Consider the following 25,460-nt stretch of genomic DNA (forward strand, 5'->3'; position numbering starts at 1 on the left):
GTTTCGGAGGCACGAGCCGCTTCCGAAACCTAGAGTTCGGAAGTGCTGGGCGTCTCGAAAACCCAAGTTTCGGAAGTAGCCCAAGCCTCCGAAACCTAGGTTTCGGAGGCGTTGGGTGCCTCCGAACCCAGTTTGGAAACGCAGGCTGCCTCCCATTGCCTCCCTTCGATGGTGGTGACCGATCCGAACCCAGGGTTCGAAGGCCGTCGCCACCATATTCGAACTCAGGCGGCCATCACCTTCGCCCATCCAACCTCTCCCAAGTTAAAATCTTCTAACCAAAAAATGTAAGTAAAAATTACCTCACCAAGCACACAACAGAGAGACGCAGCTGTAGGAAAGACGACGACACCAAGTTACGATAGAGAAGGGGACGACGCAATGTATGGATATATGAGGGTAATTTTGGCATATAGGTGGCTGCAACAAATAATAATTATGAGTGTGAAGAGTAATTATTAAATTTATTTTAATTATGATTATGAAAAGTAAAAAGCTCGGTGCTAATAGAATTTCCCTATTCCGGCAGTGCAGAATTGCTCTGTTTGCCAGGAGAATGTCTTTTGATGGCCTTCTCTTTTATAGGATTTTAATAACTTTGAGACAATTCTTCAATAATTAAATTTATTATTATATATATATATATATTTTATGTTAAACTACAATAATTGAATTTGCTTATGAAAAAAACTTTGACAAACACTCAATAGGACCAAATGAGATAGGTGAATAATAACTTGCTAGATGAGGTCAAAAAGTATAAGACTCGAGGCACAAGGACACAACCCAATAATTCTGTAGAATCACGTGGGGATTTATTTCATTATGGTTTGAGTCATTATTTCGAGATTGAAACCGAACATCTCTGAATTTCTTGATTTACCGTCTACACTTTTCATTGAGACTCGGGTGTGTGAGGCGCCCACAAAAGAGCATAATCCCAAGAGAAATTTCATGGCGGGCCTCTTCCGTCAAAGATTATTAAATAAATAAATAGGCACAACTCAAACCCTAAACACCTTTGTAATAATAAGTAATTATGGTTTAAGATTCTTAACAAACGAGATAGTATTCCATACTGTACTAATTAAATTAGGGATTAGGCAAGCTAAATCACAAATAATTATATATGGTTTAATTAATGATTCTCACAACTGAGATATGATGAGAGATTAACAATTATATATATATATATATATATTTGAACCCTCAAATGGTGAAATTAAGCTTAAAGTATTCTGTCTTGTATATTTACTAGGGACAGGGAATGCCCGTGTCTATCTACAGACACGGTATAAATAGTATAAGAGTAAATAATATTAATATTAAATAAAAATTAAAATTAAAATTTCTGGAACCCCAAAAGAACTTTCCCGAAAACTCTACAAACAGTCTTCAACTACGGTTGCTAAAAAAGCACGACCCTGTTGATTGAGCAATCAGTTCACTTGTTGGCAAAGACACCACTAGATCGATCGATTAGCTCTAATTAAGTGACAAATTTCCCAAGACGCTTCAATAATAATCTTCTGAACTATAAAGTGACAAATTAAAACCAATAATTATCGTACTGGAAGTGGAAATTAAAGAACTTCCCAAATTCTGGGAAAGAATTATACAACATGTCCAACCAAATGCAAATCTGGATCTAGTTTACTACAACATTAATATTTCCTGAAACTGATAAAGACTTCATCAGAAGAACAGCTTAGGAGAAGGGGCGGGTCTGGTCTTAATTAATTAGGTCTTCTTCTCCAAGGCAGAGATCACCGGCAGCAAGAGAAACGCGACGGAGCCAAGGAGTGAAAGAACGATGCCGGCGGCGACCTGGTGGCAGAACTTTCCGAACGCGTTGCAGACCTTCTCCCACCGCACGTGCGAGTTGCCCTTGTAGCCCATGACGCCGATTGCCGCGGCGGCTCCGTTGCCGGAGAAGAGCAGGGCCACCATCACCACGTCAAGGAGCGCGATCGCCACCGCCATGATGCCCCTCCTATTTCCACCGCCCCTCCTGCCCAGTGCCACCACCAATGAGATCGCGCCGTACGCGCATGCCGCCGCGTTTACCACCACGAAGTACCTATATTTATTTAAGATATTTCCAATATTTATGAGTACACTGCATTTGAAATCTTTTAATTGGCGATAGCAAATGATTGATTGGTAATATACACGAGGGAACGGGAGAGAGAGAGAGAGAGAGAGAGAGAGAGACTAACACAAAGGCCGATAAGTAATGCCACTTAGCGGTGACGGGAACATTCAAGGGGGGCAAAGTGGAGACGACGGATACAGGAATCACCTTGGTCTGCTTGTCAACCCCAAGGACCACAGCCGCCACCAGTGTCAGCACCATTCCGGCCACCCTCAGCCCCACCTCCGACCGGCTCCGTCCTGTTCCTCCCATGGCCGCCACCTTCTCCGACGCTCCGTTGCCATTGTGGTTCTCCATCCCCAAACTAAATATTGCACTTGCCAGTTGCCACACAGGAAACCCGAGCCACCGCAACGCCCTTTTATAGAAAGACATGAAGCCATCAATGTTAGGCCTCCTGATTAATTTTGATATAATTTTGTAGATTTTATAAAATGAAATATAATATTTTGTATATAGAAAGAATGACATTCGGGGAGTTGAATTATGAGTGTGGTGGATGGCACTGACATGAATGCTACGCGGGTGGTGGGTTCAGATATGGTTGGGTAGGTGTCAGAGTTCATATATCATATTATTATTAATTAATAAAAATAATATAATAACTTTATTAATTTAGAGTATCTCAGTTGGGTTCCCATGGCCTTTCTGAAAATTGGTGCCATCTTTATCCTTTTCCCATTCGATAATGCCACTTGTCTAGAATCATTTACAAAATGATATTCTTCCTATAAATTGGGAATTTATCGTGATAAATTCACGATATTATCTTTTTTTTTTTTTTTTTTTTTAGCACTACCTCTCACAATCTTTATCTTATTATTGTCTTTGCCTCACTCTCGTTGTCGGTCACTCGACGCCTGTCACTATCTCGCCTAGCTGATGATTGACGTCTCACCTCTCATCTGACTGACTGCCACCTACTGCATCCTCGCCTCTCGCGACGATAGTCAACCAGACAAGAGGTGAGGCAGTTATCGGCCAGGTGAGAGGCCGAGGCAACGATGGGCAGCACTAAATGGGGAAGAGAGGAGAGGAATGGGGGAGAGATGAGAGAAAGGAGTAAAATGGTAATTGAGATAAAAGAGAAATGGGTAAAATAGTCTTTTTCAGGTTACCTATAAACCTACCTATAAGAGGCCTTTTGTACAAATATATTTATCTATGTTAAGATGAGTACATCTTGAATCTTACAAATTAAAAAAAAAATAACGCATGTGTCTTCTAATATATTTTAAAAAATTTAACAAAGAATTTAATAATTTTTTTAAAATATTTCATACTCTTATCTTGATTTAAAAAGTATTCTAAACTTATCTTAATATAATTTTATGTTACTTATTTTAACAAACATTGTCCTAATAAGACAGAATGTTAAACATGATTTAAGTTAACTACTTAATGAAGGATGGGTGCCACAAAATAGGGATTCAGGAAGGACGCAACTTAGAACAATCCTGTGATTGGTTGTCCCCAAAATGGCAAAAGATAGAGCTATAGTCTAAATAAGAAGCGTAGTTTGGTCTGGTCTTTGTCTTGAACCAACCAATTTATAGGGACGCAACGTAGAATTAGACTATTGCGTGTAAGCGGATTTGATTTCATTTAATAGCAAATCGTTATTGCTTTTGTATTAATTGTCTTTGCCTGGCCTATGTTTGTTGATTTTTTTTTTTTAACTCTTATTATTCAAACACAATAATAAAATTTATAATTAAAAAATTCATAAAGCGAAAATCCCTATCTGTAGTAGGCCGATCGCCCTATCTAAATCAATCATCATATCGGTCCTTTTTTTCAAGTTCACTTGGATTCTAATTAGTTGAAACTTTCAATTATTATTATGATAGAAATTTGATATTTTTCTTTTCATCTCAACAAGTGTTTTTTTTTTTTCACAAGGACTTATAATATTTTTCTATGGAATCGTATGTAGCCCATATAAATGAAGAGAAGAAAAGACAGGCCATATCGATCAAGCAGTCAAAACGTAATAATCATAGGTGGAAAATTCATATTCTCCAGTAATTGATAAACAATTTATTGGGAATCATACATGATCTATTTGTTCTTTTCTCTCTGACAAATGGTCAAAATTTCATTCGGGTTCAAATTATACTGAAAGTGCATTCATATTAGAATAAATTTTAGGATCTTAAGATAATATTGGGTATGTATGATGATTAGGAGGCGTTAGGCGTAGGATAGTTTGAGCTGAGAAGGAAGTACTGTAGAAAAGGATGAGCTGCGTCTCTTCGTCATCCACTGCTATATATTTGCTTTTTTTTTTAAATAATTAATTACACACATTTCAATTTCCAAGACCCACCCGAATATTGGGTCAGCCAACGAACTCCGATTACGAGACCCGCCCGAATTTTTGGGTCAGCCAACGAACTCGGATTACGAGGGTTGCCTCTGATTCTTTTTTTTTTTTAAATCTCCAAATCTTAAGATTTTGCATTTTCTGTATTATATTATATTCTGATTTATTACATAAAAATAATTTACTTTGTGATTCAAAATAAACAAAGGGTTTGTTGGACGTGTCCTCTCTTTTAGAGGAAAGCATTAAATTTCAGAATTTAAATAATTAAATATTGTTATCTATAACTTAATTTAATTAACCAGTTTAATTGTCAAATTTCTTCATAATTAAATACTCACTAATTGGTCACTGAGTTTTAATTTTTGGTAAAAGTATTTTTTTATTTTTATCAAATTTTAACATATAATTCAAGAATTGGATTAAATTATAAAATTTTAATATATATATATTTTTAAAACTAATAAATATATAAAATTTAAGCATAAATCTCATATTACTCAACAGAAAATTAATAAATATTTATATAAAATATCTAGTATTCTCCTAAGTATAAATTAATTTAACCTTTTCACTTTCAATAGCTTGATAGTTTAATTTTTTTTTATTAATCCTTAAGTTTTTTATTTATTTATAATGGGTTTTCAAATTGTTTTGATTTTATTTTTAAATTTCAGTTTAATAAAAATCTATCAATTCAATATTCATTTTTGATTTATTAGAACAGTTTACTTTCGATTCATTTCAAATTTTGATTCTATTATTGCGTGGATACAACAATGAATTTATTTGACTGAAAACGTTATCATCAAATCGCCTGAATCTACAAAAGTAGAAAAATAATCATAAAGCATCGATACTTAAGCCAGACATTGAGTATGATAAAAGAAACTGTATTAAAATCAATATTAGAGACATCATCATCCCTTTTTAAGAATGAGTGTTTGCTTATTTATAGAAAAATATGAAGTGATGTAAAGTATAGCAAAATTAGAATTATTGTAAACAACGCTTATCTTGATTAATTCTAATTCAACTGAGACTATAATTGTTATAGATAACATTAATCTTTTATAAATGATATTTATTTTAATTAATCTTAATCTGATCGAAACTAAGATTATTATAGATGGCGTCTATGTTTTATAGGCGACATTTATCTCAATATTCTAAAATTAATTCAGAATTAGAATTCTTTATAGATAATTGATTATTTTCTTGAAGAAATTTTTGAATGTTGAAATTATCTAATTTGCGCGTTTGTGTGACTCTTGGCGCATATGAAAAATTTATATTTTTTAGCTCAAAATATGATTTTGGGTCTTAGATTTTTAATAGACATTTACTTATGACACAACGGATACTCATTATATAGTTTAAAATTATAGATTCTCATGTATATAGTTCAAAATTGTATCAAATTGCAGGAACCAAATCGTACGATTTGATAATTTCTTATTTTACTTCAAACTAATGCAGCTAATACTTTTAGGTTTAAAATTTTGGGAATTATTGTGAATTAAATTATTTTAATAATATTTTATGTAATAGAAAGTTTGGAAGAATAATACATAGGAGTTTGTTCTTAAAATGTCGCCATCAATAGGACAAAGCAAGTGGGAACAAAGGAGGACTAGACTTTGTTGTCAAAAAGTGAGAGAGAGAGGGAGCAGGGAGACGCGCATTAGGCAGCTGCTGCTGCAATTGCCAAAGGAGAACGTCCTCACGTTTTCCCACCTATTTTCTCGGGATCCAATCACCCATTTGCCAAGGAAAATATTTATGTTTTGGTATGGTGGGAAAGCAATTCAGACCCATATTATTATATATATATTATAAAAGTAAAAGTGGACTTTTGACGAACATAACATAACGTAACATTTGTGTTGGATAAGCGATTGCTTTCACACATGACACGAGATTTTCCTTCTAACTTAAGAAATCTTGAATTTTCCCGAAGATTCCGCAATGGCTTTCTTCCTTCCTTTGCTTTCCAACGTATACTGATTTTGCAAAAATAAGAATTAAATAGGATTCTTAAAGTGTAATATTCATAATTTTCGATACTATAATATAATATAGGCTAATTTTGACTACAAATAAATTTATCTTTTCTCTTATTTTTGTAAAATTCAAATAAAAATAAATTTCAATTTTGGCCAAAATGTTTAGTCTGATCTTATCTCCCTCTCTCACACATACAAACAAAAACATGTTAAGATAACTCTTAATCAATATATAATATTTCACCAAATCTTATATTTGTCAAATTAAATAGATATTTAAATAAAATATAATTTATTTTAAATCAAACCAAACAGTACAAGTAAGTAAATGAATTATCTCTTATAAGATGCGTCGATTGAGAGTTATTATAAACTTTGACTTTTTTTTAAGATACTAATGTTAATACTTTTAAGGGAAAAATCACTCTCTTAACATGCTTTGAGGATTTGGGTCATGTGAAGTGTTAGCGCAGTTAACTCAAGAGAGTGATGGGATCGTGATGGCCGGACAGATAGGGTGGCATTTCATTCCACCATGCATGTAGTAATAGTAACCATAGAAAAAGGTCACTCTCAAGCACGTAGTAATTTGGAGGATGCGATGTGGGTTCCTGTCAACACGCCGAAGCAAATCTCTATCCCAATCAAACGACGTTTGATGACGAGAGGGAAACAGCCTGGGTTGAGGCCTACTTAGAGCCCTCTTGAATTAATAATTAATGTGACAAAACAGCTAAGATTTCAAGACACCTCCAGCCGGTCACAGTCTGTTCAAGTCGGTCATGAATTGGGCCCAAACACTCCCCCCCCCCCCCCCCCAAGACAACATTTTCACATAAAAAAATTATTCATTTTAGTTGTTAAGTATGAGGGATAAGTTTGAATTGCAAGTGACACCGATGCACATCGTATAAGTCTAAAAATTCATTAGACTTCCCAAGCATGTGAACAAAAACTACTGACGAAAAGACTTTAACCAATCATTCACTCACTCGTTAGTTTACTATTTCATCACAGGAACAAAATGGACACAATAAGCCGAGTCCACAAGCAACTTAATTTGTTGGTCTAGCATTAATGTTGTCGATTCACTAACGCCACTCGGACAAAAATTTTATCTCCGAATTTGTCTGTAATCATATCGTCCTTTCCGCGTAGAAAAATCCCTCGACTCTGCTGCTTTCACACCCCAAAAAGGCGAAATCTCTCTATTTATACCCTCCTCCCCGCCCACGACTCTCTCGTCCAGACAAAATTTTTGGTCTCCTCCATGGCTTCATCGGAAAAGTCTCTGCCGCCGCCGGAAGCCTCTTACCACAGCCGGTTGGTGGCGGCCGATCTGGCTCTCCGGCTACTGCTATTCGCGTCGGCGGTGGTGGCCGTGGTGGTGATGGTCACCAGCAAACAAACTGAGATGGTCCGTTGGCCGGTTGCTCCCTTCCCTTTGCTGCCCAGAGCTGCTAAATTCAACCATTCTCCGGCCTTAATGTGAGTATTTATTTGTTTCCACTCAATTTTCAATCTCATATATTAACATTTGGGAAATTTTCTAAACGTTTTATGTCATGTCAAACGTAGTTAAATTCCAGATTTTAAACAGTATATAGTATGAATTTTGGAGCCATACAATGGATGAACTTGCAGGGCTAGAGTGGAATAAAATGATTTTTGTTTTTTTCTTTTTGATTAATTAATGAAGGAGTAGAAATAAGTAAAGTTTGTAAGATTGTTTTATTAAAGAGGCCAATGATGCTCATTAAAGTAGGGACGATTCTTGCAACTTGGCCAATAATTGCAACGAATAATTTATAATGAAGTTGGCTGAGTGTATAATTATTAACTATGAATTTACGATGCAGATATTTGGTAGCTGCACTATCAGTTGCTGGGCTTTATAGCATCATCACTGGGCTGGTTTCCTTCTTAGCACTCTCCAAGCCGGGCGCCTCAGCAAAGATACTGGCCCATTTCGTGATCCTTGATGTGGTAAAGCTCTTGCATGTAACTTTTGATTTGATTTCATGGGACAATGGAATTAATTAAGATTTGATATAATGTTATTGTTGTTGTTGGTGGTGGTGGTGCAGCTGATGCTGGGCATCGTGTCTGCGGCGACCGGAGCTGCCGGAGGAGTGGCTTACATCGGGCTGAAAGGGAACTCTCACGTGGGCTGGAACAAGATTTGCAGCCTCTACGACAAGTTCTGCCGGCATGTCGGAGGATCCGTCGCCGTCTCCCTCTTCGCCTCCGTTGTTCTGGCGCTGCTTGTCATCCTCTCCGCTTACTCCCTCTCCAAGAAGATCCCCAAGTGAAGTCTCCGGCCACCGGAAACAACCAAAACCTTAACTAAGTAGTTGTTTGGTGCTGAATTGGAACTAGAAAATGTTGTTTCATTGTGCAGTGTTTAATTTTGAGTTGATTTTTTCTTTTTGGGTATTAATTTTCTGATGTGTAGTGTATATGTTGATGTAAAATAAGCTCTGTGATTACCAATTATGGCAATTTCAAGATTGATTCAAAATAGAAAGAAAGATGGATTGTTTTTGGCAAAGAGAGATTTAATGTGGTTGACCGTTGACCAAGCTTTCTCTTCTTGAATCCCAAGAGGATAAGAATGAATGGATGAAGTCAGAAACTGATACCATCTGCTCCCTTATTTTGCGTTTTGACCAAGTTTTCTTGTACCTCAAGTAGATAAGAATTTGCTCAAATTAATTCAATTAAAGTTTGGTTTTTTTTACATTTACATTAATTAATATTAATATAAGAAACCATATAATTAATTCATATTAATATATGAATTTTATATTGATAGTTGATTAAGAAATACAATTATCATTTTTTTTAATCTAAATTTAGGATCAATTATAAACAAAACATTGGCAAAATCAATTAAATAATTGATGATCCTGACTGACCCATATATAAAAACCTAATTTTGGGAAAAGGATAAACTTTTTTATAAAACTAAATAAGGTAGAGAAATAAGATGTAAAGGTGTGGTGATTTGGTGGTAGCAATAACTGCTTTTATAGTTATTATAAATATTATTCTATATTAATATTTTATAGTCTTATCTTATCTCACTTTAATAATTATAAAAATAGCAATAAAATTATCATTTATTATTCCCAGCGGAAGCGATAGGATTAGGGGGAGACTCCTTTAATTTGATTCCGATTACAGAACGACGTCGTTCCAGGACGTTCGACGTTAATTGACAGTTTCCCCCAATTTTCTCTCCCTTTCCCGGCGGCTTTCTTCCCCGAGAAAATGCAGTACCCAAATAGCGGAATGCTCTCGAACCTTTGCCGAAAGAAAAACTAAACAAAACAAAGAAAAGAATGAAGGCGTCCAGCTCCAAGCACATAGAAGCCTCCCTGCCGGAAGATATTGCCCTGAAAATCGTCTCATCACTTCCGGTACACGAACATTTCATTTGTGCATATTAAAATTCATGTAATTTTGTTTTTGTTACTTGAATTTGATCATTCTATTCTCGTGGAACGATTTGATCGTTCAAGGTACTCGATGTGTGTTCGTTGGGCAGTTGCTCGCGGTTTTGGCGCGAGCTTTGTGGGTCTGATTCTGTGTGGGCGTTTCTTTGCAAAGACAGATGGCCTGCTCTCAAAGATTCTTCGGCTTCTGAGATCAAAGCCCATGAGCTTCACCCACAGATTGACTCCTTGAAGGTCCTGATTGTTTCTCTCTGTTTTCGTGTTTGGCTTTAGTTTGGGGAAAAAAGAACAGAGAAAAGCTTAAAGTTTGTGCTGTGATTTGGTTTGGTTGAGTTTGTTGCTCTGATTTTGTTTCTGACTCTTGCCTTTGTAATGGGATGAAATGGCTAAGGCAACATGAAATTGGCAATTTGGATGATCTCAGTCATGAAGTTTAAATGGTTTGATGCCTTTGATTGTAGATGTTACAATTTTTTGAGGTCGATGTGAAGTCCTCCTAGTAGGCAGGACTCTTCTAGCTGTAACTGTTGTTCCATGATGTAGATGCCTGAAAATATGACAAAACAGTGATCCCAGGTTTGCCTGGGAAAAATATTCCGATTCCTAAGTTAATCCAAAGGAAAATAATATATTGAAAAGTTTCTTGAAGAAGAATGAAGGACCAAATTGTTCCATTTCATTTAAGTATGTTAAACTAGGAGCACTGATAGTCTAATTACAATCGCCAAAACTCACACAAGCAATCACTAAATACATACACAACAGAAAATGTAAAAGACATAATTGAAAAGATGAGTTAAGAAAGATCAAACTATACAAGAAACACACGGTATATCTTGGTTCAGATTGATGGAAATCGGCCCTATATCCAGCTTACTCCAATCCAGAGAGCAATCCACTAGAACAGGAAATCAGTACATAAAGAGTCCCTCTCTTCTCACACCCACGAGTACAATCCTCTCTCACGAGATTACAAAAGCTATTCTACTCACAGCCTTTCCTCTCCTTCACTGCACTTGTTCAACAACATGAGAATAGAATGATTGATGCCAAGCGACTGCCCTATGCCCTCATATTTATAGACATTTTGGGCGGACTAACCTAAGAGTACATAAGACATCATAATCTCCAATATACCCCTAATACATTAGTTACCGTTAGACAAAACCCTAATTAACTAATCTGCCACTCGTATATCATAACCGACTCCACTGATTTCTTCTAAGTCTCCAAAGCTAAAACTCGGGCAAAACCGTAACAAAGTACCTGTTCTCTTTTTACTTTTCCCATCGCAATCAGTTAGGACTAGTTATCTCTGTCACTTATTATGTAACCAACTGAAGTGATAGGATAATAAATCAATAATTGACTCATTAATTGGCTTCCATATTGCCAAATAGAACAACTGAGAATTCAACAAAATTTACCTTTTTTTTCTTCCCCACAAGAGTATAAGTTAATTTGTTATGTGAAAGAGTACAATAACTCATTTTGCAAGATTCAATTAAGTGATATGAATTGCAGCCAAATAGGCCTTTCGTGTATGTGTTTGTCCATTTCCAGTAAAGGTTATTGGATTTCAAATTTAATGGATATGAAAATTGTGTGAAAGCAGTCCCTTCATGTCCCAACTTGATGTAATGTCCCCACATTGTTGTGAGTGAAAATTAATGATTCTGTTTGTATAAAACTATAGGGATGGAAGGGGTTGTACATCAGCAAGCACAATGAGATGGCTGCTAGATCAACAATTGTGGTCAATTTTGTTAAACAATGTTCCCCCACCGAATCAATTGAGGTCGGGCACTACCTGGCAGCAATTGAAATCCTTTGGTCAATGCAGTTTGGATTCAAGGACGTGCAGATGTTCCTTCTCAAACCAAATCTCGATGTGCTTCTTAATTTGGTTGGATTGCACTACTGCATTAATTGGCTCGAAGTTCCGGTAATTATAGCTATAACCTGCCTTATTTTCTTGTTCTTATTAGGTTGGATGCATTACTGCATTAATTGGCTTGAAGTTCTGCTGAGTACTCCTATCAGTATATACTGTTCTCCATCACTATTCTCTTCTATTTTCTTCCATAGACCATGGTCTAGTAACTATAAAGCTTTGTTAAATGAAAGCAATTGAATAGGATCTCAACTTTCTTTTAGTTTCAGAATTGTGAATTGTATAGTGGGATATGCATACTGTTCTAGGGGGTTGGATAAGTGATGGATTAACAGACTGGGAAGGCTCATCGTACTGATGAGTACCCCTTAAATAGGTGAAATTTCACAATTTGTTGTGTTCGAGGCAGAGGGACAATTTCAGTTTTCTTCCCTTGAAAAGTGTGACAAAACATTTGTTAATGAATTTTGAGATAAGTGCAAAATTTGCATGTGCAGTTAGGGACACAAGCTTATGACTTAGGTGCATCTGTATTAATTTCCTACCCCACCAGGGCTACTATTTGTAGTAAAGATGGAAGGGGGCATGGTTATCACACACAGTTTTTATTTGCAGTGAGATATGGATATAGATGTTTTGATACATGTATGGACAGGTTGCTTAAACTTCAGAATTAGCTTGTCCTCACCTAGTTTTTGTTGAGTCAAGCATTACAGAAACTAGTTTGAAATATGACCTAACCAATTGAAGTATGGTGCTCTGGAGTAGTGGTCTTTTTGGCTCAGCTGTGCCCCTACTCTGAATAGTCAAACAAAGGGTGGCAAAGTGGATCATGATTATGGAAACCACCAAAACAAACAAACGAAAAACAGAAACAATTCCTGGTGCTTTTCTTGCTTACACTTATTGTCAAGTGTGTGGGAGCCTGCTTTTTTTATCCTTGTATAAGAATTGATTAGAAAACTTCTCACAATCTATAGAGTTCAATGGTATACAGAACTTTTGATATTGATGATCGTATGATTACCACTAGGGAAGGATTTTATATTTTTTTGGGGTTGGGTTTGCACTTTTGCTACCAATGCATTCACTTTGGGGTGCATTAGCTATGAGGAAGCGTGGATAATATTGGTATGTGCCTTCCACTTTTGCTTTCTGTGGACAAGCAACAACCCTGCATTTGAGCTGTTAAGAGAATGTTAAACATATATGTTTTTCCTTGCAGGCCGAATGCCTTATCGAAGCGCTCAATAGCTGCAAGATTGAAGGACGGAAAGTGCGTGTTCAATGGTGGAAGTTAGGGCGGTGGTCTTATGGCTTCCGCTTGCAGGACGAGACTCATTCCCGTAACATCTCGTTGGAAGATTTTGCCATGGCTAAAGAAGAGGAAGTTCTAGGAGTGCTTCGCCGGGGTGCGATTTACGAGGTGCGTCGTGTGCAGATTTCCGTTGCTAAACCCACACGCACTCTTTGGTCATGCCAAACCTCACAAGCTCCAACCTAAAGAGGTTGTTGTCTGTTTGACAAGACTAGTGTGGCTGATAACCTCCCTCTCTGCTGGGTTTGGCTTTTGTACATTGGTGTCTATATATAATATATTTATATATGTATGCATGTGTTTATATGGTCCATTTGCATCTGTACATCCAACTATCCAACAGATTTACCTTTTTCATCCAATTTAGTTGCTCCTCAAAAAGTTCTTAGTGCCATCCTATTTTCCTGTAGAAATGTTGGTTGTTTGGTAATGCGATTGAAACAGGTATAGGTTTTGTTATTGACAGTGGTTTTTGGTTTAATTAGGAAACCTACATCTTGGGCAAGTTTGATAACTTGTCTTTCATGACTAGTTCTAGGAAGTGGAATAAAGGGCTTCTCTTCACAGGTCGGAGGAGGAGGTTCATTTTTTGTATACAGTCTTATCCTTGTTTTACAGAACAGATAGGTTATTTCCAGTCTTAGAGCATCTCAAATAGAGCACCAAATTGGTGTCCAGCCATTTTGGTGTTAAAATGCTATCTGGTGTTGGGCACAAACTCCAATCTCCAAATTTGGTGTTGAGTGAATACTATAACACCAAATTGATGTTATATTATTCACCAACACCAAATTTCTTTTTTAATTTTATTTCTAATTTTGCCCCTTTTGCTATAATTTCAAAACAAATTATTCTTTTTATATCTTTTATTACTTTTATTATATTTGTATATTTTAATTAACAATTAGAAATGTAAATTAAATTATTATAAAAAATATATACCGATATAAATATTTTATTAAGATCTATAAAATGAGTATAATATTGAATATATTTTAATATATCTAATATATTTTATAAATATCATGTTAATATAAAATAAACTAATTTTGTTTATGCATATGAAAGTTTTTTATTTCAATAATTATTTGAGATAAAAAAAATATTCTTAATGTAAAAATTTAATAATATAATAAAAAATAATAACATTTTCATTAACTTAAATTAAAAATACAATATGAAAGTAGAAAAAAAAATTAAAATAAAAAAATAATAACGTGGCTTAAAAGTTAGGTAGTGTTATGTAGTAAAATTAGTTGTGAAATAAGTGGGGGAAAAAAATGTGGATAAAAGAAGGTGAAAAAATTAGTTGAAATTTTAAGTGAGAAAAACATTTATGGGAAAAAATAGTTTGTTTGATTTAAAATATTAGTTGAAAAAATGAGATGGATAAATAATTAGGTGGATGTTTATTAGTTTGATAAAAGTTAGGTGAAAATAATTAATTAAAAAATTAGTTAGAAAATTAATTAGGATAACATATTTTGTAAAAAATTTAAAAAAAAATGAGATTAATTATTAATTTTTTATAAAATGTGACTAATTATTTTTAATAATATTAAGCAAAATTAAATAAATTAATTAAACAATTATTTATAAAATATTCTTTAAAGATGCTTTTTACACCAATTTAGTGTTGAGAAGGTTGGAGACAACACAAAATTGATATTAAAAAATTTGGAGTAAACCACTGATTGACACTAACATAGAGTATCATCAAATTTGGTGTTAACATTAGAGATGCTGTTGATCTTCAATCACAAATGAGCAACATTACTATTGCCATCATATCAAAGCTCACAAAAAGGTAAAAAAAACGAAGAAGATCAGCTGAGTTGTTCAAGAAGAGCTATTCAACACAAAATATGAATCTTGGAATTAGGAAGTAGTCAATGGTTGGATTGTAATCTTAAAACCATAACTACGTACATAAAAAAAATGGGCATCCGAGTATTTTTGGCTCTCCTTGCATTATTGTGAGGTTAGGTTAGGGGTTCGACGTCTCTGTACAGACACTAGTCATGTCATTATTTTTGGGAAAAGAGGGGTCTCAACTCAATACTAGAAGGAAGGACCCCATAACCTTTCAATCACGATAACTACATAATAAAACTTCCAAACAAAAATCATTCATTTCCCCCAGAAGAAAATAAAATAGGTGTTATTGGCCAAACCATGCAGATCGAGATGAAAAAGATAGGAAGGAGCACATGCACTTGTTGCAGCGGCGACAGCTCCGGCTCCGGCTCCGGTTAATGGCACCTGTAGACGTAGAGTTTCCGGTACCTGGGAGTGGGTGAAGTGCAGAGCATTAGGATGACAAGAGCTAGAACAATCAGCAAGAGGATGCCCTTCACATCAAAACCTTCATCATCTTCTGTGGAGCAACACGTCTTCCCCATGGCCAAAGCTCTAATTGTCTCTGTTTAATTTCTCTGCAAACTCGGGATGATGATGATGATGGTGATATATAGAGAGAGAGAGAGAGATGTAAATTATTAAGGAGATTTGGGTTGTGGGTTGTCTTTTGCTAAGCAGTGATTGGTCTGTGGTTAATTGGGTATGTCTTGTTTTAGAGTCTAGCTGACTTATTTGTTTGGTTTCTTGCAGTAGTTGGGCATCTTCCTTTGATTTATTTCCACCATCATTATTGAAGTAATTTTCCATCGTTCGGACCTGAAAGTCTGCATCAAAATTATTGGTTCATGTATCTTGCGTTGATTTTTAATTGATTCCACACCGCCATGGTTGTTGAAGTTCTTAAAAAAGTAGATGGAATACTACTAATTCATCTCACCTTCTTCTAGCTTTTGAATGCGCTAAATTAGTGTGGGGTAGTATAGGTTGGTAAAGGTATCGATTTTGTTAAAAGCATCAATTTTGGGCTAGCTAGGGTTCAGTTTACCTTTCTCATTTGTTTTGCTACTCTAGCCTTTTGCAACAATTTCTTTGAATCTTTTTCTTCTTGGTTCCATTGTTATCGTCACACTTCATCGCACTCCTTCTCTCATCATCGTACCTTGCCACCACACTCTTTCTCTTCCTGTCGTACCCTACCATTACTCGGACCATTTCGATTCATCCAATCAAACCAACTAACTCGTGACCCAGTGACCCAATTAATAAACCAGTTTGTTGTCCGATCCAATTTTTAAAATATTGATAATAACAAAGTTAAAGTAATTTAATACAATATCTAAAACATTATTAAGAGATCTTGTTTACAAAATTTATAAAAATTTCTACGAGAAAAGTAGATGGAAGAATTTTGAGTAAAAAAAGACTAAAAAATTTGATAAAAAAACCTTTAGAAATGATATAAATTATAAAATTATACACAAACTCAAACCGAGTCTACGGTATTCATTCACACATTTCACGAGTCGTTGGCATTTTGGAAAGGTCTTTCTTTACTATTTATTTAATCTCTTGAGTTTGAGACCAGAGACCAGCTCTTGGTCTTGGTCTACGGGCACTTTTTTCCTTCTTTTTTTATTTTTTATTTGTTATCGTTTTATAAAAGAATAGTGTATAATTACTTTGTACATCTTAAGCTACATAAAGAGGTATTATAACCAAAATATTCTACGCCTCTATGCTCCTCATGATGGGCTTTTTTATCATTAATAGACCTTTATATAACTCAAGAAGTATACAAAGATATACCAATAATATTTTTCTTTATAAAATTATTCTGGGTCTGGGCTGGCCGCGCAAGAAGAAATAAAGTATAAGGTAGGGCTTCACTAATCACTGTGTTTAAGAACTTCGAATGCTGTGTTCTTATGTTATAATAATTTATATGCTTGAAAACTTATTATGCTGATTTGAAAACATAAATATTATATTGTTATATTGTTGCGTCGTGTTAAATTATTTATTTAGAGGGTATTTATTAACTAAGATATAAGATGAAAAATATCATATATAAAAAGTTTTTTGTATGTATATACTTTTTAATGTGTTTGTTAAACTTATTTAATTTTTTTTAAAAAATTCTCACGTGAGTTTTTATAGATAAATTTATTTGTCTCTCGTAAATAAATTTATATAATATTTTATAGATAAGTCTAAATTATACGTGTACCCTTTTATAGGATAATTAATGTCATTTAATATATTTTTAAATTTTAAATTTCTCTCTCTTTCTCTATATATATTTTATTATCTAATACAAATTTATTTTATTGATTTTCTAAATTATTTAATTTAATTTTATATTTAATAAGAATATTTTAATAAAAAACTTTTATCTCGATACTTATTGTATATATTTAACAAACATATAAAAAAATATATAATTCTCAATGAATTTTAAAAAATTTAACAAATAATCTGATAAAAATTTTAAAATACTTCCAATCTTATCTTAATCGTTTAATATCTTGATTCAAAAAACATTCTAACCTTATCTTGGGATTATAGCCCTTATGGTCTCCCGTCGCTCATACTCTCGATTTCGACATATAAAGTAAATTACAAGTGAAAACTTTACTTCACTAAGCAGAGCAAAGAATCGAACCCACTATCGATTGGTACGAATCGCAACTTATCATGACAAAACCACTTGCCCTATGCTCTGAAGGCAACATTCTAACTTTATCTTAATACTCCCTTATCTTGCTCATTTTAATAAATACTATCTTAGAATATACTCTTGGCAATAATGATTTTTCTATTTTTATATTTCTATAATAATTATTATTTTTGTCTAAACCAAATTATTATATTTGTGTATTTTTTTTTTTTTAATGAGCAATGTACCGAATCTTAATCTAACTACGTGAAATTATTCTATTTTTACAATATATATATATATATTATAGATTACGTATATATCCAAAATAATATTCAATAACAAAATCTAATTCTTTATTTAAAACAATATTGCTACAACGATAGTTGAATACAATTCTCATCCCAACTAGCCTTAACTTGTATAAAAAAAATTGTCACATTAATTAAGCAGCCAACAGCTTAAAAATTGACTTTTTCATCATAAATAAATTGGAATATCAAATGAATCTCACCTCATGAGATCACCACTTAAAAGTATGATGATAATGAAAAGGGTAAATTACCAACAGATTTAGAATATTTGATAAAAATTAAAATTTATTATATAATAGATATATCAGATAGATAAAATTCAAAAATAAAAAATGATAATTTATCCTAATGAAAATCCATTTGAATAACATCGATTCATGCAACCATATACATAAAAGTTAAGGATCAATCAATGTGATGAATATCATGTGAGCAGAGCCAACCAAATCTTTCCTTTGCTTCTTCCCCAATTAGATTGAAGCAGCATTTATTCAGATACTCCCAGAAACTGAGCAAAGCTTTGGTACTTTGGCTCCCATCCTAATTCCTTCTGAGTTTTTGCATTATTTAGTTTCTTACCCAAAGGACCACTTGTGCCTGCAAAATAGAAACATTTTGTTAAAAGTTTAAGAAAGAATTTTTTTCTAAAATGGTTGCAAGACAAGCTTCGTGTATGGTACTAAATGTTAGGTAGTAAAGCATCATTTATAAAATATGATCGTAATAAAGATGATAATGGAAATAAAGATGATAATGTTAAGATAGATATCCGATCATTAAAATAAAAAAAAAAAAAGTAAAGTGAATTATTTGAATAAGGTCAGAATAACTCACATTAAAGAAAAATTATACAAGAAAAACTTAACGACAAATTCTTAAATATGACACAAATTATAGTAGGTGTGATGTCAATAATTGGAAAATATTCAACTTTTTTAACTTTTAGGATCTAACCTGTAAAACCCTGGAACTTCTTGCTAAATTTTCCACTCTTGCTGACTAGGTCCATTACATCCTGCCTGAAAATGCAATTCATTTATCCTTTTATCAGATTGATTAAAAATGGCATACATTTGAAATAACTCCATATATGTACCAGTTGCGTTGCAAAGTTTATGTAAGGTCCAACATGCATTCAAATAAGAACATCAAGGGAAATGGGACCGCGCAAGGGCGATAATCCCAAAAACATTAAGGGAAACATGAAGGAAAGAAACCTGGACACAGGATGATTGTCAGTGCCCAGGAAAATCTTGTTTCTAAGTTTCTTCTTCAAGATTGTTACTGAAAGCGAAGCAGCATCCTTTCGTTGAGACCACACAAGAAAGGCAGATTGCACAGATTACCACTTAGGAACAGAATTGTAATGGCAGAAATTCATGAAAGAGTAGAAAATAAACTAAGACAAAATACCCGACCTCGTAGTGTATAAGATTGAGAATGTGATCTGGACGAGCATCGACGATCCCTTTCTCCAACCAATACATATGTGCTCCTCTGTTTGCATTGTATTGACAGTTAAGGGACATGCTTTACAATGAATCCCCAAATTTCACCTACCCTACAGTTTTAAGGGACACGTTTGTTTCACAAAGGATATGTAAAGCCCTGCTAGTCTTACGACACATCCGCCAGACTCTAGCACTGCTTTTTCGGCTTTTAAGAGGACGTCTGTTCTAGGGCTTCTCCCGATGGCTACTACTGGACTGTCCTGTTTATGGTGATGCAGAAGAAGTCGAAATTTTAGTTGCAAGAGAATGCATTTAATATCCAAAGGCTTGGCAGATCGTTAGTCCTACAACCATTCTCAGAAACAAGATTTCTCGCCAACTAGACACAGAATAGATTGATTGTTATCCAAACTAAGAGCAACTCGACTCAGACTCAAGACTCTTGGATCGTCAGATGATATGAGGTTTAATAAATATACCTCATCACAGGGTCCATTGTCAAAGCAATCGTATGGTGCAGAGCTTGAAGTAAATAGGAAACAACCATCCCCGCTCCACCGCAATGCAGCTTCCCTGGTTGTTTTACATTCCAACCAGCAATTGGGTCGAATAAATCAAATGCCTTTAATTTGCTAGAATTAAAAAGACTTGATAATTTCGGGTCGAATAAATGTGATGCAAACAGAAGGCAATTGGGCCACTGCATATAAAATCGAAACAGGTGAAATCAAACACATAAAGGCCTTATTTTTTGTCGTGATTGAATCATTAGCGTCGCTAAAGCCATGTCAAGTCAAGCAAATTAAAAATTTTAACACTAGATATCATACAGCCAACTCAAATTGTGATTTGTGAAGTTTGAGATTGGATTGATCCTCATGCATACCTGACATCACCGGGATAGTCTGGCGTACGGGATGGGGGGGCACAAAAGATCACATTTGGGAACTTATGGGTTGCTGTTGTGCCCTTCAGTGATGGGTTGATTCCCATTTTGATCAACTCATCGTGGTGATCCATAGTCACAGTCAGCCCAGAAATCCGGCACCCTGGGTGATCCTGCCCAAAACAACCACCTTAAAGTTCGATTATTTTCTCCCTAATAGAATGACAGGGAAATGAAACACACATGCACGTGCTTGCTGAACGGACGAGAGAAAGGGGGGAATCCTTTTTGAAAATTCTGTATCATATGATGAAATGATACATTCAAACTCGGAGCTATGATTTCAGTGTGGATTTGGCCGTTTCCTCCCATTCACCTACCTCATTTAACGCTAAAACAAGCGTAAAAACGAGAATATAATTGCAAGTTTTTTTTAAAAAAAAGTTCACTAAAACAATTATATAAATGGGTCAACGGGTCCCATTTACATTTACATTTCTATTCTCAGGGGAATGTATCGCATTTCCATTCAAGTGAGAGATAAACTTTATTCAGATAGTTCAAGAAACTGAACTACACCTGCTGCCATTTTTCAGCCACTAAACGCCCTAGAACGCCCGGTCCAACAATCAGCAGATCATCAGTTCCCACCATGCTAGAAGAGGAAGCATTAGACTCTTTATTCACTGCACCTTCTGCGTCCAAAATTGAAATTACTTTTCTTAGGATGAACGATAAATAAAAATTAAATAAGAAAATAATGATACTTAAAAGCTTAATGTAGTTCGATTCAATTCAATAATCTACGTTTACTATATCAGGGGATAATTCATTAGTTAAAATAAATTAACCTCACAGTTTCGGGTAATTGGTTAAATCACGTACCAAAATTAAGAGTTATTAAAGTTAGAATAACGAGACATATAATCACAAAAATCTAGATCTATCACTCCTCAATTTATTAAGAGTAATTCATCAAACACTAAATCAATGTTGCCTATTTATAAGCATCAAATCACAATCATAATCTATAATTATTCCTTAACTAAAATCATCGTTTGATAAAAATTACGTAAGAGATGTTTCTTCCGTCAAATTAATCTTATAATTTTATAAGATAACCATCCTAATCAACTAGAATATGAGTTATCCCAACGATTACTCCCACTCAAATTCCCATACATATCCACAATTGAATCCGGAACACAAATCGCATGTCAAAAACAATGCAAGTCCAAACAAGTTTGGGACACACATTCCCAAACATGCAGAGTACCAACCTCCAACCAAGGCATCCATTCATCAAGCTCTCCGACAAATATCTTTAACAACAACTCTTCAACGGATGTTTGCATCCTCCTTTCTACTACAATCTTCTCTCACAACAACGATAATCCCTGCGACAGAAGTAGCAGAACCCTTTTTTGCTTTAAGGCAGCAAGCAACAACGATCTTTAGTGGGTATCACGACACTGCCCGGCGACGGCAACACAGTAGCTTTCTCTCCTCTGGGCCTTATCCAGCAATCAGTCACAACTGACAACACAGAAGGCAAGGAACCATGACCTTCTTCTCCATCTATGGTAACAACGGATAGCTGACTGGTAATCATCTTCCAACAGTGAACCTCTCTTTAACGGTCACAGCGGCTAGCGATCCTCCTTCCTCATGAGTGGGTCGCAACAGTTGTTCGTCTTTGACAGCACAACAGTGTTACCCTCTGATGTCGCACGCTATTCTTGGTACAACCCCACACACAACAACACTTTTGGGTTTTTCTGTAATTTTCTACCTCTCAATTTTTCTCTCACAAGGGATTTTTGATAAATAAATTGTGATCTAATGACCAACTCCAACCAAGACTCCACTACTACTTGTTGGGGTTGAATTGCGCAAACTAAGAATGATAAATAAAAATACCAACAGTTAAAAAATTAACGTAATTTTATTCAATAGTCTATCTCCACTACCCCACCACAAAGAGATAATTCATTAAGATAGTGTTTATTAAAATGAAAAAGATAAGAGAATGTCAAGATAAGATTAGAATGATTTTTAGACCAAAATATAGAATGATCAAGATAAAATTGAAAAGTATTGTAAGATTTCTATTAAACTGTTTGTTAAATGTTTTAAAATTTATTGAGAATTTTATTTTTTCTTTTCATATGTTTGTTAAATACATATGATAAATACCAGGGTTTTTTAACAAAATATCTCTATTACCAAATTCATTCAAAATTGTATGTTAACATCAATAACAAATTTATGATTAAAATAATATTTTATAATTAATGTAAATTGTCAAAAAATAAAAATTAAAAATAGTATTTTATTTTCTAAATCCATATTCAAAAATAGATTCTAAAAAGACTCAGAAAATAGAAATAATTATTAGTGGAATTACAATAATTCCACTTGAATAATTAAAAATTGCTAAAACAAATTTTCATTTTAGATAATAAAATATAAAATTAAATGAAATAATTTTAAAAATTGGTTTAGGGTATCTACGACGAAGATCGAAGGTTGGAGGAGATCTGGAAGATCAGTGGCCAGACGGCGAAGCCAAGGGGGAAGACCAACAATCATCGAACGGTGAAGCAAAGGGGAAATGGAGACCAACGATGGCCGAACGATTAGGTGGCAAGAAAGATCGGTGAGCAAGGATTGCCGAATAATAGACCAAGGGGGAAAAAATAGACCAACGATCACCAAAAAGTGAAGCAAAGGGGAAAAGGAGACCAACGGTGGCCAGACAATTTAGTGGCGAGAAAGATCGATGAGTAGGGGTTGCCAAACGATTCGGTGGCAAGGAAGAAGATGAGAGCGAGGAAGACAGTGGTCGGACAGACGGTGGCGAGGAAGAAGATTAACAGGTGAGAAAAAAAATGAGTAAGGTTTTTATACAATGGGCATATGGGTAATTTATGCTTATCTATAAAATCTCAAATAAATTTATCTGTAAAAAGTCATATAAAAAGTTACGTAAATGTTTTTTTAGAGATTGTTAATAAATTTAACAAACATGTTCAAAAGCACAAAAGTCCAAAATGCTTCCAATATCTTATATTTTCCATTCCATATCTTGGTTAACAAACATTACCTAACCAAATAAACTAGCACGATTTTAGACAACTAGTCGCTCCATATACAGAGACTTTAGTTATCAAGTTATAAAATACACGAAACACACAACCATAATAATTTAGATATATCTCTATAAATTATTGGTAGTAATCTATAGAATGAATCAGGACTGTTAATTTATAAACACAAATCACGGTCATAATGAATTAGATTTTCTAAACATATCCTAAACCCTTAACTAAAATGATTGTGTGATAAAAATTATCAAATTAATCAATTGTCTGATAAAAAATATCAAATTAATCTTATCACAAATTAATCTTATCAAATAAGATAATAATTCTAATTAAATTAGAATTTAAAAAGTTATCCGACAACTTTTTTTTTCCCAAAAATTTTAGCAAAGTTGTACCAATGATAAAAAAATCTTTCATGAGACTCATAGAGACAAGTGATATTTTGGTCATAATATTCATTTGTGTAGTTCAAGATGTACAAATAGCATAGTTCGAAATTTATATGCTATGGGCAAAAGAAGAAAAGGAATATCTAAATCTCTACGTGGATCAGTTTAGCTATGAACTTTATTGAGTTGGGTGAACCAGCTTTACTAGTATCTCATTCAGTTTTTAGCTTTTCTAGTCAAAATTGCTTCTTTTTTTTAAAAAAAAAAATTTAATGTTCACCAACCTTTAGTTAATGTTTCCCGAAGTTCTTACATATAGATACAACTCTTTCATGATAAGTCGTCCGTGAACCCCTTTTTAGTTATGACCAAGAAGTAAAATATTAGGAGGACCAGACCAATGCACTAAACTCTTTCAGCTCACCAGTTCAAAGATTAGCCCTACCAACAATAAATTAATCTTTTCTTTTTGTCTTTTGGTTTATCGGTAAGTAAGAATAAATTAAACTTCTCACCAAGAAGTCAACAGCATATGAACAAACAGACCAGAAAGGAAAACGAAGAATAAGAAGAATGCTAACTGCATAAGCTGCAAACGAAAGAGCAGGATCGGAACAGAGCTCAAGCGCAATCCGGGTAGGCAATAATTATATATGCTTATTCTATTATGTGTATATGCAGAGAGAGAGACCTGTCGAGGATGCTGCGACTTGCAGAGGCGTAGCCATTGACGATGACGAGTGTTTGGCGGTGAAATTAGGGTTTCGGGAGCGGGGGAGCAGCGAAATCGAGGCTTTGGAGACAACTTCCCGGGACAGAAATGATGAAGGGAGCGTTCTGGGGTTGTTAGTGGTCGTCGTTGTGATAAAGCCAAGTGTGGAAATGAGGTGGAACCCATCACAGATATGTAATAATTTATCTACAGAGAGAGAGAGAGAGAGAGAGAGAGAGAGAGAGATTTTGATTTTGAATTTGAATTTATCGAGACGGGAGAATTTAATTGATTTGCAGAGCAGATGGAGCGGATTGCAGAGAGCCAGAGGCAGAGCTTGTGTTTGTTCGTAGGCCAATGCCCAATGGTAGATGGCCACCGCCACGCCATCAATTTATATTGGCCTATTATTATTATCAATAAATCTATTTGGATACAACTTATCTATTAATATTAAAATAATTATATTATTTATCATTTTATTTACTAACAATACCCTTTCGATCACAATTCAAAATTTTATTTTTTCTCTTCTTAATTAATTTAAAATTTAAATTTTAATCTCTCACCTTATTTAATCAATTTTTAAAATTCAAGAATCACAATAACTTTTTTCAATAAGCTATTATGTACTTCTTTTTCGTTCAAGTCAAAATTTCATTCTCTCTCTTCCTTGTTAATTTAAAAATTAAATTTTAGTTACTCACTTTATTTAATAAATTTTTAGAATATCAATATTAACAATAATCTTCTCCAAGAAGTTATTCTATGCTTTTTCTTCGTCCAACTCCAACCTATTTGCATCAAAGAAAAAAGAGTATTGTTGGGTTAAACTATGATTTTGTACAATTTTACAAAAGCATATTGTTTCTACAACAACATATAAAACAACATATTCAACATGTATCTCACTAAATATATTTTTTTA

At 34.3% G+C, this 25,460-nt stretch overlaps 4 protein-coding genes across 5 annotated transcripts; 2 read left to right on the forward strand and 2 right to left on the reverse strand.

The window, feature by feature from the left end:
- Positions 1 to 1,549: 1,549 nt before the first annotated feature.
- Positions 1,550 to 2,508, reverse strand: LOC127811876 (CASP-like protein 1E1). Its single transcript, XM_052352066.1, has 2 exons — positions 2,220 to 2,508; positions 1,550 to 2,080 (listed from the first exon to the last, which is right to left on the reverse strand). Exons 1-2 carry the CDS (start codon positions 2,450 to 2,452, stop codon positions 1,741 to 1,743), a joined length of 573 nt encoding a protein of 190 aa, XP_052208026.1. The 5' UTR covers positions 2,453 to 2,508; the 3' UTR covers positions 1,550 to 1,740.
- Positions 2,509 to 7,711: 5,203 nt separating this feature from the next.
- On the forward strand, positions 7,712 to 9,038 carry LOC127811050 (CASP-like protein 1). The gene is made up of 3 exons (XM_052350763.1): positions 7,712 to 7,975; positions 8,347 to 8,473; positions 8,575 to 9,038. The coding sequence occupies exons 1-3, from the start codon at positions 7,758 to 7,760 to the stop codon at positions 8,797 to 8,799; spliced, it is 570 nt and encodes a 189-aa protein (XP_052206723.1). The 5' UTR covers positions 7,712 to 7,757; the 3' UTR covers positions 8,800 to 9,038.
- A 655-nt stretch (positions 9,039 to 9,693) lies between these two features.
- Positions 9,694 to 13,551, forward strand: LOC127810850 (uncharacterized). The gene is made up of 4 exons (XM_052350419.1): positions 9,694 to 9,909; positions 10,012 to 10,179; positions 11,642 to 11,890; positions 13,065 to 13,551. The coding sequence occupies exons 1-4, from the start codon at positions 9,832 to 9,834 to the stop codon at positions 13,341 to 13,343; spliced, it is 774 nt and encodes a 257-aa protein (XP_052206379.1). The 5' UTR covers positions 9,694 to 9,831; the 3' UTR covers positions 13,344 to 13,551.
- Positions 13,552 to 18,254: 4,703 nt separating this feature from the next.
- Positions 18,255 to 24,895, reverse strand: LOC127812339 (uncharacterized). Of its 2 annotated transcripts, none has more exons than XM_052352775.1 (9): positions 24,512 to 24,895; positions 20,904 to 21,016; positions 20,325 to 20,497; positions 19,918 to 20,011; positions 19,587 to 19,698; positions 19,406 to 19,494; positions 19,205 to 19,290; positions 18,942 to 19,006; positions 18,255 to 18,584 (listed from the first exon to the last, which is right to left on the reverse strand). In XM_052352775.1, the coding sequence occupies exons 1-9, from the start codon at positions 24,546 to 24,548 to the stop codon at positions 18,475 to 18,477; spliced, it is 879 nt and encodes a 292-aa protein (XP_052208735.1). In that variant the 5' UTR covers positions 24,549 to 24,895; the 3' UTR covers positions 18,255 to 18,474. The 2 variants fall into 2 exon arrangements, with proteins under 2 accessions (XP_052208735.1, XP_052208734.1); XM_052352774.1 differs by having other exon boundaries at positions 20,904 to 21,019; positions 24,512 to 24,893.
- Positions 24,896 to 25,460: the final 565 nt, after the last annotated feature.

Source organism: Diospyros lotus, chromosome 10, assembly GCF_014633365.1.
Source record: "Diospyros lotus cultivar Yz01 chromosome 10, ASM1463336v1, whole genome shotgun sequence".
NCBI classification, from domain to species: Eukaryota; Viridiplantae; Streptophyta; class Magnoliopsida; order Ericales; family Ebenaceae; genus Diospyros; species Diospyros lotus.